At 37.6% G+C, this 18,871-nt stretch overlaps 1 protein-coding gene across 4 annotated transcripts in view; it reads right to left on the bottom strand.

Moving 5' to 3' along the window:
• Positions 1-18,871, bottom strand: part of PARD3B (par-3 family cell polarity regulator beta) — a 957,311-nt gene that overhangs the window by 573,720 nt on the left and 364,720 nt on the right. For all 4 annotated transcript variants that reach the window (XM_069468028.1, XM_069468036.1, XM_069468042.1 and 1 more), the window contains exon 3: positions 6,245-6,416. In XM_069468028.1, the coding sequence (XP_069324129.1) occupies positions 6,245-6,416 (172 nt within the window). The remainder of the gene's footprint in view (positions 1-6,244; positions 6,417-18,871) is intronic.

Here is an 18,871-nt window from a genome sequence, read left to right on the forward strand (position 1 = left end):
GCAAGGTTACCATAGCTAATTACAACATCATTCATCTAAGCCTGCATGGGAAAAAAATACCAGGCTCCCAGGAAAGAAAAAGGAAAAGCAAGAAAAGCTATTCTATAGCTGCTAACTTTATAGTAATCTGCCTCAACAGGAAACAAATAGGATGAAACTCAGTGACCAAATTATGACTTATGGATTCATCCAAGCAAATGACCTCAGTTCCCTCGTAATTTTAACTCTGGGTTTCACAGCCTACAGCGGAGAGCTCCCCAAAGCAAGGAAACCCTTGCATGCTTATGTGCTTTGTAGTCAGAATTCAAAGGCTCCGTCAGAAGCACAAACCAACCCTGAGCTTTAATTCTGCTATGTGTGTGGTGTGAGTGTGTTTGTCTAGGATCAGATGCCAATACTTAAACTCACATTATGGGCACGGCAGCTACTTACACATTGCAGCCTAATTAAAGGAATAAAATTCCCCTTCTTTATGTTTTCCCGAAATCTGTGCCATAAAGGGATTTGGTTTCGTTAAAAATTGAGAAAAATGTTCCCATATGTTTCCTTTGTGCAGTAAATTAGTCAAAATCAGATAGAAAATGGTCACAATTTTCAACAATAATCTATGACTACACAATATTTTCTAAGAACTACTGGAAATAAAGAGAAGGGAACTCAGTGCTTTGAAAATAATTACATTATAACAAATACACAATCATAATTTCCATTTCGGTTTTGAAGAAGCACAAACACACGTGGAAACAATAAAGCATCTGAGGCACCTTTCAGCTTTCAAGTCTCAAAAACAAGAATCACTTTCAAATAGGAAGTCACTCATCTTCAAAGTTTAACACACAAGAGAAGAATAAAGCTAATACCACTTCAACTCCAAATTTTAATCAGATTGCTTTACATCAAGGTAATACAGATCACAAGAGTGGCAACAGCCAAGTTTAAAGTACTGTTTAGATCCTGAAACACTATTTAAATTACATCGCTAAAATAATTTAGCTCGAGAAACATTTTCCCATGGAAGCTTGAACCCAAAATTACAAATTTTAATCAAGAAGCACAAAAATTATCAAAAGGTACAAAATAAAACTACCAATTAATTGGGGCCATAAGAGGAAATCGACAGGGACACGGAATTAAATTCATACTCACCTTGGTATTAATCAAACACTCCTTGGACAATCAAAGCCCACTGGGGCCAGAAAGGCTTATTTCATAGATGAGGAAACTGTGGCCCAGGGAGATACGGAGGTGGCACATCAGTGAGTGGCCTTGATGGCCTTAGTTCTGAATATTCACTTCTGTAGAATGTGTCTGGATTTATTTTTTGTTTGGAAAAATTTGGCCCTGATAGAGAGAGGTAAATGACCTGTCTAGGGCACACAGGTAAATCAAACGCAGAAGGGTCTGGGACCAGCTCCATATCACTGGTTCTCAAGGGACAAGGATTAGGCAATGGCCACATGGGGCCTTTCAGAGAACAGTAGAAGGTCAGGTCATAAGGCAGCATAGGACAGTCAGGGGGGAAAGGGTACAAAAATATCCACATTATTTTAAATTCACCTAGGGATCCCATTAGCATATTGCTTTTGGTGAAACTTTCCTCCAAACACACACAGGCACACACGTGCAAGTGCAGACATACACACATACAGGATGAGAAGACAGGAGCAAATTCAATTCTGACACTTAATATTTAAAAGAAATTTTCTCCACCTCAATTTTTCTGGTCTCTTCATTCCCTCATTAGCTTTTGATTTACAGCTATTCATAGTATCTATTTATTAATTTACACTCTATTTCAATTCCAAAAGGATATGAGGTGCTATTTTATCACATATAGTATTTAAAAGACATGGATAATTGAAATTACAATTAATCCAAAAAATGTCATGTAACGGAAAGAGTACTATACTAGAAGCCAACAGTTGTAGGTTCCGATTCTAGCTCTTTAACCAACTAGTTATTTTACATCAGAGCACACACTGACTCTAAGCTTGTGTTTGCTCCTTTGTAAGATAAATGTCAATTCCCTAGATAATCACTACTTATGAAATTCTATGAAGCTGTGTATTTCTAGAACAGCATTTGACAAATCTGTTCTGAGGGGTACATGATTCTTTGGAGTGGAGGCAGGTCTCTTTGCTTTAGGACTTCTAAAAAGCACAGGGAATCTGTTTATAGCCTACTTAACAGGCTTCTGCACACCTTTCCTCCCTGCTATCATAGCCAATCCTATTTGTTCAGAGATAGAGAATGAACAAATTAGAATATTATCTAGAACTTAAGTGCTCAATAAATATTATTTATCAATTAACTACAATCAGACATTTGCTGAAATGCTAAAACATGCTCAGAAGAACCATAGGGTTCCATGGAGAGGACTTGGAAAATTCTTGAACTAGGTGGTTTTCAAGTACGCATGGATTCTGTGAATCCGATTCTTTGCAACTCCACCTGGTGTTCTGGTCACCATGTTTTCTGTATAGACTCTTAGGTTAGCAGTCTCTAGGCTGGATGGTAAAAGGCAGTGGCCAATTTCAGAAACATGGAATCTTCAAGTGTTAGAATGATTTGCTAGTCATGGCTGAGGCAGAACTCAGTCATCTAGCATTCCATTAGAAAATAAATGGTAGGAAATAATTTAGATGAATGAAGTTGGAATTATGTGGTTGCTCACTTGACTTTAAACTCCTCTTACAAATTAATATTATATACTTCATTAGCTTATAGGGCATGAGACTAAACCTGTTTAGGTTGGTAGAAGATTTCTACTGTTCACCTTTCTAACCCTTCATTGTTGAGTGAAGGACTCATAAATATATTTATTGTACACTTACTGTACTGTCTCAAAGACTTGGAGGAGGCTTCACAAACAAGGTTGTCTTTGACCCTGGGCTTAAAACATGCATATGAGTTCATCAGGTAGAAGAGAGACAAAGGGGTGAGCCACGAAAAGAGAACAGTACCTGAAAAGGTACAGAGATTTGGAACAAAATGGTAAATTTGGAATGGCAATTGGTTCATGATATCTACAAGTTACAGTGACAATGGAAGAGAGGCCAGCAATAAAGGTGGGCAGACAGGAAGCAGCTGGATCATGAAGATCCTGGGAATATGAATTTTATGTGTATTCCGTGCATACATATTTCATCCCGGAAGATGAAGAAAGAATAGGAGGGGGTCAACCACTGGATGTATTATATGGAGAAGGTGGTTATTGGTTTTTGACAGAATACTGTTGATAGTTATCTTGAGCTTGAAACAGAAATATGAAAATTATACTGAACATTGAGTATATTTTGATTTAAGATACCAGTGAAATAGCTAAATTGTTGGTGATCAAGATGATGTAATCATAAAAATGTCTTGATTCCTAATATTTGTTAAATTGTGTCTGCTTAATTAAGAACAGCATGTGAGCAGATAAGGATTAAATTCCCCATTTTCTTGAATGGGCTTTAAGAATAAGAAAACGAGTGAGAATTAAGCCCTATTTCTCTGTTGTACCAGCCTGGGCGAACGAACCCAGTGATAAGCAGAACCAGTTCTGATGGCCTAGGGGAGCTGAGTGGGGAACAGAGATGGAGGGTGGGGCTCAGTGGTTGGTATTTTATGAGCACCCCATTATGACGAATGGCTGGCTGGAACACAAGCGCCACTCCTCCACTGACTGCCCCCTCCCATTCTTCATCTTAGCAGCACCTCAGGGTGGGCCTGCCAGCACACCCAGGTCCCACTCCCAGAAGAGCATGAACACTGCATCTACTGCCCACCATATCCCCCCACCCTGAAGTACCCAGCCGTTACCACGTCCTGCCCTGGGGCCAGCGACAGGAAAACAGACTGGGCTGTGTTGCTTCCTTCTTTAACTTCCTTATCCAAAAAATCTGACAAATATGTTTTTTTCTTTGCTTTTTAAGTTCCAGAAATGAAAATTACTCAATCTTCTAGAGCCAGGAAGGTGGGTAGGGGATGATTTTTTCCATCACTCATCTCACCCAGATTCCTCCTGCTAATTCAGAGGAACCAGCTGCATCAGCTTGCTAACGAGTTTGGACATGGTGCTTGGGGTGACGGGGAGCCATTGAAGGGTGTTAGGCCGGGGAGTTATATAATCAGATTTGTTATTCAGAAAGGCAGCTCTGGCAACAGCAGGTTTGGGGAAAGCAGACACTGTAGAGAAAGAGGCCAGTCTGAGGCCTCTGCAACAGTCTGATTGATGCCCAGGCTCTGGACTGAAGCTGAAGAGCTGACGGAAGTGGGGGAGGCAGAAGAAAACAGAGATGATGCCAAGGTTTTAGGCTGAATGGCTGGAAAGCAAAATTTACCAACCAAAAGGGAGCTACTCTCATCATTTAATCTATGTTGTGAAGTAAAATGGTATCGCAGGCCACAGAGTTTAGTGTTTTAAGGGCTTTAGTATATATTCACAAAGTAAACCTCAGGAAAGTCAAATTGATTTACTGTTTTATGAATAGCATATCAGAGGCAAGATGGCAAAACATTTTCTGACACCGGAGCCAACAGGGGTTCAAATTCTGTGTGATTTTGGATGAGTTACTAACCCTCTCTGTGCTGACGCCTCAACTCTTAAAAAGAGGAAAATAATAAACCCCAACTAATTAAGTATTATGAGGCTTAAATGAGTCATTATGAGTAAGGGATGTAGATTACTTAGTGAACTGCCTTCAGGTCAGTGCCTGGCATGTGGTCTCCATTTAAGAAAGACTATTTTCTATCTCTACCGTATCAAAAATCAGTATTGAAGAAGTAGAAGCCCACTTTCAAAAAGGGGAACCTCAGCTTATTTTTCATCTTGCATTATTATGTTGCTAAGACAGTCCAACAGAGAAATTGTGAGAAATCTGAAAAAAATCAAATCTTTTCTCTGACAAAGCCCATATGAGAAAGGTAAAAATAAATTCCCAGGCACAGGGGTACCCTGAGGTTCAGCCATTTGAAGACCACAGTGCTTGCTTATGAACAGAATATTAAAACAAGCAAGAGCAATTTTCTCCTTTCGTCTTCCCTTATTGCCTAATTTTCCTCTCATACCATTTGCATAATGGATAAAAAGGCATCCATTATGCAAATGAACGATGGGGCTGCAAGGTTGCTGAAGCCACAAGCCTGGCTTCAGATGAAGAGAAGCTGCCACAAAGCCCTCCGACATTGAGTTCCAGCAGACTGCTTCACTAGCTTGGTTCCAAAAGATAGATGGAAAACCATGAAGAACATAGGTCATTAATTTCTATTTGGTTTCTTTTAAAAGGGGTACTACAAATGCTTTTCAGTAAATCAGTACAAAATATGGATATTCAGTATTATAGTATATAAAAATCAACTTTTCAGTATATTTTATTTCAAATGGGAAAAAATGGGTACTATGTACAATTTTTAAAATTTTAAGCATATGCTTTGCTCTAAAAAGAATAAGATACTCTTTGCAAAGTGATAAAAACCTCCGCTCTTCTAGCTTGAGAATTAACCTACAACAGATGCTTTGACCAGTCTCAAAATGTGGTGCAAAGATTCAAGAATAAAAAATTGTTCTAAGTATCAAAATATTAGTGGATTTTCAAAAACTTCATGCTGTTAAACTGACCTTAATTTATCTCTAGGAGGTATCACCAAAACTGACATGTTATTTCTTTTGGAGTTGTAAATTGAAACTTTAGAAGAATGTTTATTTTCTCTTTCCACAAACACCTTTAAAACAAACACAATGAAAAAGAATTCTGAGCAAAATCACCAGATGAATTGTTCTTATTTGAATAAATCAGCAGGAAAGAATTTCAAAACCAACTTCAAAATATTTTCCCCAAACTCTGAGATATACAATCTAGGGAGAAAAAGAGGGAGAGTAAGAAAAGAAAGTGACCTCTCTTTCTAAGCTGGATTCTTTGATAACCCTTAGCTTTTTCCAAATGACTTTTTCCAAGAACTTTTTTAAAAAAGTGATCCTCATATGATACAGGCAAACCTCATCATTTACAGTCTGACTCCCCCTGTTACTTCAAGGCCATGCAATTCAGATTCACCTTCAGTTCAAGAAAATACTGCATCCACTTACCTGAGCACCACCAGCTGCAAAGAGCTATGCATAATACAAAAATAATTTAGAGAAAAGAGAATCTACATTTTAAAAAATTAACAGGATAAAAGTCATAAAAAAGCAGCACCAGGTAGTCAACAAGATGATGTATTTTCAATCAGGTGAAAAGCATACCACTAAAAAAGTACATACCTAGTTTCAGAGCAGAAGGGGTCACTTCAATTTCCCCACCAATTGGTTTAAACACAGCCAGTTGGGCAGCCACTTCTGTTTCAAAAGCATCTGGGCTTTGCCGATCTGTAGGGTTTCCACTGGGGCTCTCAATCTTGTGGAGTGGTTCTTGTTCTTCAAACACAGCAATCAGCTACAAACAAACCCAACAACACTAATTACTTTGTAGGACACGCATATCACATAGATACTGTATCTAGCCAATTGTGATCTTCGTTTGCTTTTAAAGAAAATGGCCTCTTCAAACTTAAAACTTTAATGTTACTGTACCACAACTCCTAATTTTTTCCATAATATTATGTCTATAAGTACCATGGCCAGGAAATAATAAATGGTTTGTTTATTCATGAAATAACAACCAATTTTGGCTCACTGTGTTAAAGGAATGAAATGGCTGCCTTCTCCCCTCACCACCTTACCTAATATGCCTAAAAGAACTTCATCATCTCTTTAGGAGTGTTTCCAACAATGAAAGCCGAATATGTAAAAGTTGACAAGGGGACATTTCAGTCTCAGAGAGCTAAAACACACTATGAAATCCCTAATTGTATCTGTCCTTCTAGACACAATCTAAATACATACATATAAACAGTGGCTGTACACCTGAATGCAATTTGTTTCTTGTATATATAGATACCCCATTTTTATATATGCTTTTAATTTGCTTCTTTTCTTTTCATGACTATGTCGACTAATGGAAGTCCAAAGAATGCCAAGTCCAATGAGACTAAACATTAGCACTTTTAACCTCATTATTCCCATCTTTATCTCAATTTTATTTCACATGAAACCTATGCTTATCATTAATATAAAAACTTTTAATTGTCCATTTCAAGTCATTTTTCATTAAAATAAGGGTAAAATATATTTAAAAAATGCAAATAATCATGCAGACACTGCTGTATCAACAGTGAGGGTAGCACTGCTGAAACGAACGGCATTTTTGGCCAGCAGACATCACCCTCACAGAGGAACTTCAAATGTTTCTAAATCAGCTGATGCAGAAAAGTCCAAATGTGAGAGCAGCAGGCAGTTTAGGGATGCTACTGTCAATCCAATAAAGTGCAATCTTTGTAGATTTGAAAACCGCTAGCAAATCTTTAGATATTTTTTATTCATTAAATAAAGCAAACCTACTTATTATTTAAACATTTATCAGGAAAGACACTCAAAGCTCCATTCATAAGGGAACCTTATTGGCAATAGTATTAATAACAGAAGTGCAGGGTTAACCAATCAAAATATCATAAACTCCAAGTTCAGCCTTTCAAAAGAAATGAATACAATTAGGGATATGCAAATTGGCTATTCAAAAATAATTTTCATAATTGACTACTCATTTCCAGTATGGAGACTTCTTTAATTGGAAAATCCAACAATCCTCTCACCACAGAAAAGAAATGCTACTCCCAAGGCATTATTTTTAATTCTTGAAATTGAGCACATGCATTTTCTATTTTTAATTGGTAGCCCTGATGAACTGATTTGAGATAAGACTTAAATGGATTAATAATGAAAGATTACTCTAGTATAAAAATAATCAGTAGAACGATATCTTTCTAATCATTTGGCCAGAATGAAGAGTTTAACACTTGAAATCCTGAAAAGGAGAATGAAATCAATTTTTAAAATGTGGTAGAAGTGTGATTTTTTATTACTATTTCTGTGCCATAATTATAACAACTTCAATTTTGCATAGTGGTGAATTCTAACACATTATTACATAGTAATGTTCATTTTAATATACCAATCAACAATGCAGTGGTATATTATATTGGTGCCATGAACAGTGTTGTGTAAGCTAAGAGTCATAACTTGCTACATACTTAACTCAGAGTTATCCATGTACCTTAAGTATTGAGGAAAAAAAGAAAAAATACAGTATCAATCAGAAATATAATACAACAGCCTAAAATTGATAACTCATAAAACAAATCATTATACCTGTTCTTCTTAAGGTACTCTACTGTTTTCCATACATTATATCTACACAAGCTTATACCATATGCAGTGACAATATTATAACTATTTATCAAATGGGAGAACAGAATAGAACCGAGATTTTCTTTCCCAAGGTCACAGACGAAATGGTAGCTGTTCCTGAAATCCAGCCTTTTTAATTTCCAACCCAGGGTTTCAGACCACACTGTAACTGTTTCCAAAGTGAAAAATGTAAAAAGAGAGGCTACATTATAAAATATCTGTACTTCGTCCATGAGGGTGTTCAGCCCTAAAGAATATGAACTTCACTTTTTGAAAATACAAGTAACATATGACTCTTCTCACAGATGATAAATGGTGATACCTGGACATTTCCCAAATCTCATAATCTCTTTAATTAATTGCTTAGACTGTTTCCCAATCCCATGATTGACAGAAATTATCTCAGCAGAGCCTAATCTGGATCACTGGATGAAAGAAAGTCTCTACTCCAGGGAAGAAGAGGACCAGCTCCTGAATCTGTGTCCCCAAACAGTCACTGGCACCCAGAGGTGCTGGCTAATTAGAGCAACTGACTCTATCCAGTTTTCATCTCAACACCTACGATATACTAGACTTACGTGTCTTTCAACATTAGTAATTTATTTAAGTCATATGTTGTAGGCCCTTGTTAACTAGATTACTTGATTCATCAGAACACCTACGTTACTGGATAGCAGAGTTCCCAGAAGACACTGTAACAGAGACACATTAATTAACATAAATCACTTCTAGTCCCTCAACAGAAGGCATGCAGGTTCCCAAAGCATCTAGTACATGGAAATGACTTCTGATCAATTGCCTCTAAACTCATTCGAAGTTACCTTTCCCACAGAGATGAGGCAAACATGAAAGAAAAAGTCTATTTAAAAAGTTTTTGTGTTAAGGTGTCACCTAGAGCAAACTTCTGTGGCACCTGGAAGAACTTTTGCTGACACCTGAGGGCCTGCAGTAACCTAACCCCAAGCAAAATGCAAATGGGCAATACTGGATTCGAATGCCTGTTCTTCCCCTGCCCCATCCATCTCCCGGCACGCCCTCCGTTCTCCTTCTGTGATGCCAGTGCTCTCAAGATGCTCAGCACAGCTGGCATTTTCCAAAGACCCATAATCCAAAGTGATCTGATCACATAGCCTTTGCTTCCGATCAAAACTCTTGTCACTTCAGATCTCTGTCAGTATTTAGGTATCTAGTCCCCAGACACATATAGGAAGAACAGTCTATAAAGATGCCATTAGTTCTACCATCAAACAAAACCAAAAACCTCAAGACCCACTTCCCACTACAGGTCCCGCCCCATTTCCTGCCTTCCCTCTGAAACAAAATTTTTAAACACCGTCTCATATAGCAGTTTCCAATCTCTCTCTCTTCTCCTGCTCTTTACTAAAGCCACTCTAGTTAGGCTCTCACTCCTCTACTCCCCTGAAACTGCTCTTATCAAGATCAAAATCCCCAGATTGCTAAATCCAAAGTTGCTCCTCTGGCTTGATTTCAAAACACAGTTGATGATTGCCTCCTCCTCAAATTACTTTCAGCACTTGCCTTCCAGGACATCACACGCTCTTGGTTTTCTCCTTAACCCTCTGGGCCCTCTATTAAATTTCCTTTTGCTTATTGCTCTTCATCTCCTGGATTTGGTCTCAAAAGTGTTAAAGGAGCATATATCTAAATTTGTTTAGTGATGTCATCTGTCTCATGGCTTACACATAACCATAGGCTGAATAATTCCAAATTTAATTCTGCAGCCCAGACCTTTCTCTTTAACTCCAGGCCCATATACTCAATTGCCTAATCTAACATGTCAAAAACTGAAAATCAATCTTCCGAAGCTCTTTCCTGAGTTCTTTATATTTCAATTGATAGTAATGCATCCTTCCCAGTTGCTTAGGCCAAACAGCTTGTAGTAATCTTTTACTCCCTCCCTATCTCTCATACATCACACCCATTCAGTTTTTAAACAAATCTCAAAAAATAACCAGGTTTTGACAACTTCTCACCACTTCAGACCCAGCTACCATGTGTTACTCAGCAGCCTCCTGACTAGTGTCCTTGTTCCTTCCCCCTGTGCTCCACACAGCAGCCAGAGTGACCCTGCCAAAACAAACTGTCTCCCATTTGTCCTCTCGGACTCCTGTAATACTTTCCCACCCCGCTTGAAGAAAGCCCAAGTTCCTGCAGTGGGCCGTAAGGTCACTGGCTCCCCGTTACATTTCTGACCTCCTGTTCTGATTATTCTTTCCCTTGTTCTCAGGACTCTGTCCAGATATACTTCTGTCTGTGTACGCACCTCAGGGCCTTTGCATCTGAGGATCTCTCTGCCACAAACAGTCTTCCACCAGATAGCTTCATGGCTTGCTCCTTGACCTTTCAGATCTTGACCCAAATGCCAGGCTTTCGCTGGCTACACTCACTTGCAACACCCCCACTACTCCCTATGTTCCCCTCCTTTATTTTTCTTTATAGCACTTATCATTTTTTCAACATCCTCTTTTTCCTTGTCTTATGTGTTGCCTGTCTCCCCACCCCACTAGGATATGAGCTCCAAGAGGATCGTGATTTTTGTCTGTTGTTGACTGCTGCATCCCCATCAGCTAGAACAGTGAATATGCTGTAATAGGTGCTCGATATATATTCACTGAAAAAAATGAGTGAACTATGAGGCTAAAACCTAATATAGCCACAAAAGATACCTAGCTTGTTCATGACTTTAGAATAAACATTTAAATTTAAAAAAAAATTAATGAAAGTGTATAAATGACCAATAGTTACCCTTAAGATGCTCAAAGAGTCATCACTATCATTACTGTTGTTTTTGCTTTTGAAATTACGGCACAGAAATTCCCCATTTTCTGTTCAGCACTGGGGGAAATTGTTTCTGCCACGTCTTACTCCTAAAATGGAGATTATGTCTCTTTCCTTTTCAGAGTCACTTTCAACAGGGAGAATCAGCTTATTTGGTCACTGAAGGAAAAGCAGCATGGAAGTAGGGGCACAAGGAGAGCGGAGAGGTGGGCAGGGTTAGCGGTTTGGCCCCAGGCACTCCCCTGCCTACGTTTCTTCCAATATACCGCTTTGATTTATCTATTGTGAAGCTTTTGTTAATAGATGTGTCCCTTAAAGTGGCTTAGGAAGTGAATAAAACTCCAGGGCAAGTGGAGGCATAGCCTGAAGAGGCATGTCATAGCTCAACACTGAAGTGCCCAGCTTTAATTGACAAAATCATGCCAATTTTACATTCTATACTCTACCAGCTTTCTGTATTTCTTTTCAATATGAAAAGATCTTCTCTCTAATTGCCAGTAAAATTAAGGCACCAGGAAGATTTGTAATATTTACCTTATGACTTTGGTACCCCTGTTTGAAAGGTTCAGGTGGAGTACATTTCTCAGGGACACATCAAGCTTTTAAATAGGAGTTAGGAAAATATGTGGAAATAAACACATTAGTGTGGTATGTATGAATTATTTTCAATAACTATATCGAAGTTACCAATGCTGATTGGTGTTCCCAATTCAAAGATCAGACACTAGTTTTGTTAAGCACATATATCACTCCCCCCACTCACTCCTTCACCCAAGGGAACATCTGAAACTAGGATTCTCCTAGAAAATAATGATATACATAAACCTTATTTTAGAATATATTTCCATCTTTTTCTCATTCTGTACATTGTAAAAGTCAAAAGAATAGAAAATCAAAGATCCAAAAGAAATAAAAGAACTTTGGATAATTTACAAAAACCCATGATGCTAAATAACATCTCTGATCCAGACAGCCATGTTCTCTGCAATTTCACACCATCAATATCCCTTCAAGGACTCTGATCTGCTTTTATACTCAAACACTAAGGCCATTCTTCTGATCAATATCACCAGCAAAGGCATGTGTGTACGCGTGTGTGTTTTGGGGAGTGAGAATCAACGGGGGGGAGGGGGGGAAATAATAATTTTCTTGGTAACATCCCTAACACGCTCGAGTGCTTAGCATAGAGCCTGGTACTCGATGGGAGGGTAAATTTCATTCTCTTTCCTACCATAGCGCTCATTCCCTGGCTTCCTGACTGAGTCCCACTTGACTTGTTTATCCCTATTCTGCTTTTACTTTGTTGTTTCTCTTTAATCTCTTCATCACAGGATTGACAGAGGAACACAGAAAGTGCCAAGATCAAACACCTCCACTAGATAATTTTCACTTTTCTTTTTTCCTTGTTCTTCATCACACAAAAACACACAACCCTGAGACAACAGAGCACTGCACTGCTCCTCTGCCTAGCGGCACCTGGTCTGTGCTGTCTGTTCTGTGCTGGCCGTACCCGGGAGCAATATACCAATGCCTTTAGCTTCTGTGCTGACAAGTAAATATTTTAACAATAAATGCCATAAAGTACATTTATGGCAGTCCCTCAATATTCATGGTGTGGTTTATCCTGTTGTCAACCTGTAGCATTCTGTCACTTTTATAGCCTGAGTTTTATAATCTGATGCTATTATCTTTAGCCTATGCAGAGAACAAAAAGAATCATCCAAATGCTATACAGCACAATAAACTGTATTTATAAAAGCATTTTTTATTAGTAATACAATGAGAAATATGTGACTCTATTTTAATTACACGTCAACTGAACTAAGATACTACACTAAGAAAGGCTTATTTGACATTGAGTTCTTTGGGTTAAACTGTTGAACTTAATGTACTGCTATTTTTTTTTTTTTTTTTTTACTGTTTCCTAAATATTCCATGTTACCAACAACTATCAAGCTAAATTAAAAGACTTAGAAAAAAGTGTCCTACAAAATAAAATTGGAATCATTTATCTCAAATCTTAAACACAATTAAATCTAAGTAAGACTGTGAAATTACAACAATTTCACAAGTAGAGGAAAACACATTATCACCTTTGGGAAAGGAGTGAAACACTGCAGAATTTCATTTAAATGTATGCATCTGTTTGTAACTAAATGACAATTGGCTATACATGAGCTAATTTTATTCCGCTTTAAACAAAGGTTTGAAAATAGGTTATCTTCCTTCATAGGGTTTTGACAGCAAGCTAAAAGCGTGTAATCCAGATTTTAAAAATTATTAATAGCTGGCTCACATTAGCATCTTCATCAGATGCAAGCATCATATCTAGCATCCCCAGAGCAAAGGCGCAACAGCTCTGATTCTCAGAAAGTTCAATCGACAATCAGCAAATGACATAAACTTATTTTCACTTCCTCTTCAAACTGAAAATCCATAACAGGGACCTTTATAAACTTTACAGCTTTAAGAATCATCCTAAAGAAAATTACATGATTTATTCAACTGTACTAAAAACCCTATTTATCCTTATCATTTTTTAAAAACATCTGCTTAAATTGTCTCATAATAACAAAAATATGCCTACTCAAAGCCACCCATATTTCAGCCAAATATACATTTACCTCTCTGAAATTATGTGGTAAGTTGTTAAGAAGCCAGTGATACATTAAAGACATTTTATACTGAATCATATTTTTCCTCTGAGTCACATTAAAATTTCAAAGATGGCATGCTATCACTTGACAAGTTTGAAAGAATTTTGAGTTTGTTTTTTTCTGTATTCTTTTCTTTAGTGATAATAGCTCATCATTCCTAAAACAACATCCACAACTCATATCTAATATACTCAGGGGAAGCCTAAGAAGCCCTTTCCTCTGTGCCCTTCACCCTCTGTAGCAGTGGCAGGGCAGAGGGACCCACGGGGGTCAGGTGGCAGCCACGAAGCCCTAATCCTAGGAGCGTCTGGGGGACAACTATGGAAAAAGCAAGCAGGTTCAGAAGCTGGGAGAAGTTTTGAGCATCATCAGGAAAACACAACTATCACAAATTTAAAAAACTCAATATACCTTCCTTGTCAATAATAATATTCCTGCTGTCCATGAATTGTGTATAATAAAAGTAACAGACACAGAAGAAGGTGGAAAATAAAATACTTAGGTTGAATTGGGTGGAAAATTCTCAAAGATGATCCCAACCTACTGGGTGGCTTCATTTGCCATTTACCCAGCGTATCACTAGATAGTTTGTTAATTTTATCCAATCTCAAGGGCTTTGATGCACTTGGGAGGGTGTGTGAAAATGAAGACACAAGAGAAGCTGGGATGTTTGAAATCCATGGACACACACACATACGGCTTTTTCTTCGAAATATTTTTAACTAAATTACACAATCTTACCTGAATTTTTGAAATAATGTTCTATCTGAGGTATATCCAACATTAAAAAATGTAAAACAGTATATGGAAAATATTTTTTAAATCATAAAACACTACATACATTGACAATATTGTAATACTCACATTCAATATGACTTATCTGGCTTGGTTTTAATTTCTCTGCTTCATAGCATTACTGCCAAAATAGTCTAAAATAGTCTTTACATCACACACATCTGGACGTGGTCTTGGTCCAGCTTCAAATTCTTCATCATGTATTATCAAGGCTTTCAAAATAAAGTTCAAGTCTACGATCCAAGGCCCTCCACCAGCTCTGTGGTGTTCCTACAGTACTGTACCCATGCCTGTATTGTCACCTGTCACACAGCATGAGAATCCCCAATTTACTTGCCTCTGTCCATATATAAACTGTAAGCTACTTGAAACTGTGGGTCACATTGTTAAAAATATTTAATGAATACTCATGTAGCCCTTACTATATAAGTATGTAAGGCACTGTTCTAAGTGCTTCCATACATTATTTCATACTCATAAGAAATCCTACCACAATACACTGTTATTCCCATTTTATAGATAAGAGAACTGAAGTACAACTGACTTTACATTCCAAGCTCCTAGTATGGCACTTGGCAAATGGAAAAAAGTCCCTCAGGGACGTGAGTGATCTACATTTTCTGCCACATCCAAGAGGGACAGCAAAGCCTGTTATATGGATGTTTACACTTTTATGTGGACACCATCTCCCTATGTCCTGACTTTCCATCCTGTTAGGAATAAAGGTCACTTCCATTACCATGTATGTTCCTCGACATGGCAAAATAGCTTCTGCCTATCCTTGAGGTTCAATGTGAAATTTCATTTTATAATTTCTCCATCTAAAATCTACTTAGTATAGTATGATTCCAACCCTATATCCTCGTGGACCACATCTATGTATTTGATCTTCTTCCAAAGGAAACCTTTTGAAATTGTAAAACTAATTTGTGCATGAAGATACCTAGTTTTGAAACAAACACAACTGTACAGTGTTCTCTATGACATCTGACTGTTAGAAGAACCCTGCTTATTTGTACTAATGACTGCAATCCAGGGTGTATTGCTTAATTTTGTGGATTAATGAGTAAGCAATCAAATGTGATTTTAAGTCATGAATATAACAAACATACTATTCATTTATTTTGACAAGTATTTTAATTTACGAGACTTGGCTACAAATACAGCAGCCTATTTTGTAAAAGAAAAAAAGAAACCTTTCTGCTTTTAAGACAACTCAACAGCTCTCAGATAATAAACCTTTGCAGAGAATGATGACAAAGCCACCACGTTCTAAGATAGATAAAGAATTGATAGGTTGATAGAAAAAACAATGAGATCTTACTATATCATTAAAAATTTCAAAGACAGGTATTTTGCATGCACTTGAGCTGTATGAATACCTTTAGGGTTTACAAACCACACAGAACATTTGAACTAAAACAGGTCACTGCTAGCCTGATACACATGTAATGGGCACACCTGTCCCCTGGCCTATCACCTTGGTAGCCTAAAACACAAGTTTTGGCAGCTTCATATATCCCTGGGGTGGCCTCTTAAACCAAGCCAGAGGTCACCTAAGGCCAGGTAAAGCAGTGAGTGGACTACAAATACAGGGAAGGTCACAACCCCCTGAAAATTAGCTGGTGATTAATTGGTACTACATTTCACCAGACTGGTTAGGGAACCGACTCTTTAGCACGAACACATTTAGCAAATTGGCCTGAGCTTCAGCTGATTGACCTCATGACAGGTCCAATGATGTTCCACCTTCTCCAACATTTCATGACAGCTGAGCAACTGGGGGAGCCTATGAAAAGGTCAGCATGCAGCGTGATTGAGGGATGAGGAAGCACTTCTCTTAAATATTCCATTTAGACTCAGACCTTCCTTGTCTTGGGTGACAAGGCTTTGAAGCTGATATTAAAAAAAATTAACACTGCAATTGCAGGTGGGTTTAGCTGCTGAACTCCTCCTGTCTGAGTGGTAGAGCTAACCTTTTCCTTTAACTTCTAATTGCTCTACATATCCTTAACTAGTGATAATGTGGCTAACCCTGCTGGGATGGGTGTTGACTTTGGGAGCATCTAAATGTCAAGATTTGTAATTATGATTGTGGGCATATTAAACTCACATGGAATGATGCCTCACTAATTGGGGCCTGAAGACAAGAAGGCTGGAGTCCTCGCTCCTTCCTCACGGTCACAGGTGATGTTTTGCCTCTTCTGGAGTAGGTGCATTTTAGGTCTTGCCTCTAATTGTAGAAAGATAGTCTCTGCAAATTAGCTGTAAAGTTAGTGCCAAAGGCCTTCCTAAAGCACCTAGATACATATTTAGTATGTAGACATAAAAACTGATTTCTAAATTTAAAAAGTGAGACATACTGAGCAGACTTGAGGCAAATATCGGAACACAAGTTTTGAAGCTAGGACTGGGCCCCAAAACTCAGGTTGCTGTGATCACTGGCAGTATTGGGGTTTTTTTGTTTGTTTGTTTGTTTTTAATTTTTTATATTTTTAGCTGTCCATATAATTTCTTATAGAAAGACGGGGTCTTTTTTAGTAGAGACGGGGTCTCGCTCTTGGTCAGGCTGGTCTCAAACTCCTGAGCTTGAGCAATCCTCCCGCCTTGGCCTCCCAGAGTACTAGGATTACAGGCAGGAGCCACCGCACCCGGCCAAGTATTGGGTTTCTAAAGCCAGTTCTTGCACTTATACTCTCAGACCCAAGGGCCACTTTTGTGCTTTGCTATTTTCAGCATTTATGTTTTCCAAGCAAAAAGAAAAGTCGGGGGTGGGCAAGATGTGGGGATCATAAACTCCCCCAAATCCCTCCAGCAAATTGTGTATGTAGCATGTGTTTGTGGGTTAGAGAGAGAGAAAACACAAAACTTTAAACACATCAGACTTTGGTGCTTTTCTGCCAGTCTTCTTTTCTGTGTAGTGTGTGTATATATATCTGTATCAATGTTACTTATTCATACTGTATAAGGTACAATTTTGTTTTCTGATATTTTAGATTATGATTTTCTTATGTGTAATTTTCCCTAATTTTAATCTGTAAAAACCCAAATGAATAAAATTCATGAATGAATATTTCGTAATACATTCAGTCATATGAATAATTTAGCCAATCTCCCATTCTAGACACATGAAAGAGCAGGTTATCTTTGCATAGTCCCAGTACTAAGAGGTATCATTTTTTTCAGTCATCACTAACTTTGCAGATAAAATTATATTCTACCATTTAAAGTTCAATTATTTAATTAACATTGAAAATAATTTTATGAGCCATTTTTATTTCTTCAATGAGTTCATACCCCTTGTGCGCTTCTTTTCCATTTAATTTTTAGTGTTTCTTATTTACATGTATAAGCACTTTAAATATATTGAATTTTTCTTTTTTCATTTTGCAAATTTATTTTTTGCCAGTTTACCTTTCAATTTTGTTTATAATGTAAAATTTTTCATTACATGGTATTCCGTTCACTTAAAACTGCTATTAAATCTTCAAAGGTCCCTTGTAAATAGGCACTCACCTGGAACCAGTAATATTTTATGATGGGCAAGTAGTAAAACAATGTTGGTTTCATTTAATTTACTACTTTGACAGTCCCTTAAGAGAGAGCAGGTGGGAAATGTTTTGATTGATGGGCCTTTGGTTTTTAAATCATACATTCATATTCTAAACAAATACAGATGGATAAAAGCTATTACAATAAAGATATGCACAAGTAGAATTCTAGTGTTTCAATGACTGCATAATCCAAGTGTCTGTCACTATTTTCTGCAAATTCTTTATGTTGAAATTCTACATAATCAAGCCCATTATTAAAATGGAGAAAAATCTATTCACAAAATTCATTAAAAAAAACCCATCTTTCATGTGCTTAAAGACTGTGAGATTCCATTAGCTGTTTTTTGTCCCCCAGAAAAAAATAAACATTTTATTATCTTTTAGGCTTTCTTCTACAAACTCCTACTATCCAGTCATCAATCATCTTAGTGGCTTTCCTGGAAACTATTTGCCTGTCCATCAAATTGCCAAGGATTAAACTCTAGAAAGCATCTGATTATTGATAGAGGTGGATAAAGGATGTATGTATGTGTTTGTGTCCTTGACTCTGACTCATGTCATCTTTTCATTGTTTCTTGGACAGAACAGTTGCCAGGGTTGTTCTATCACTGTGATCACTACTGGGTTTCTAGCCACATTTCTCCACCTTACCAAAATGCTTTTGGTCCTACTCTATCATCCAATCTGCTCTCCCAGTTAATCCTACTCTCAGGTAAATTTCAAACTTAGTATTTAGTTCATCTACAACATGTAGGTACATGTGAGACACTTCTCAAAAAATCAGAAAACATGAATTCTCT

Source organism: Eulemur rufifrons, chromosome 1 (assembly GCF_041146395.1).
Source record: "Eulemur rufifrons isolate Redbay chromosome 1, OSU_ERuf_1, whole genome shotgun sequence".
NCBI classification, from domain to species: Eukaryota; Metazoa; Chordata; class Mammalia; order Primates; family Lemuridae; genus Eulemur; species Eulemur rufifrons.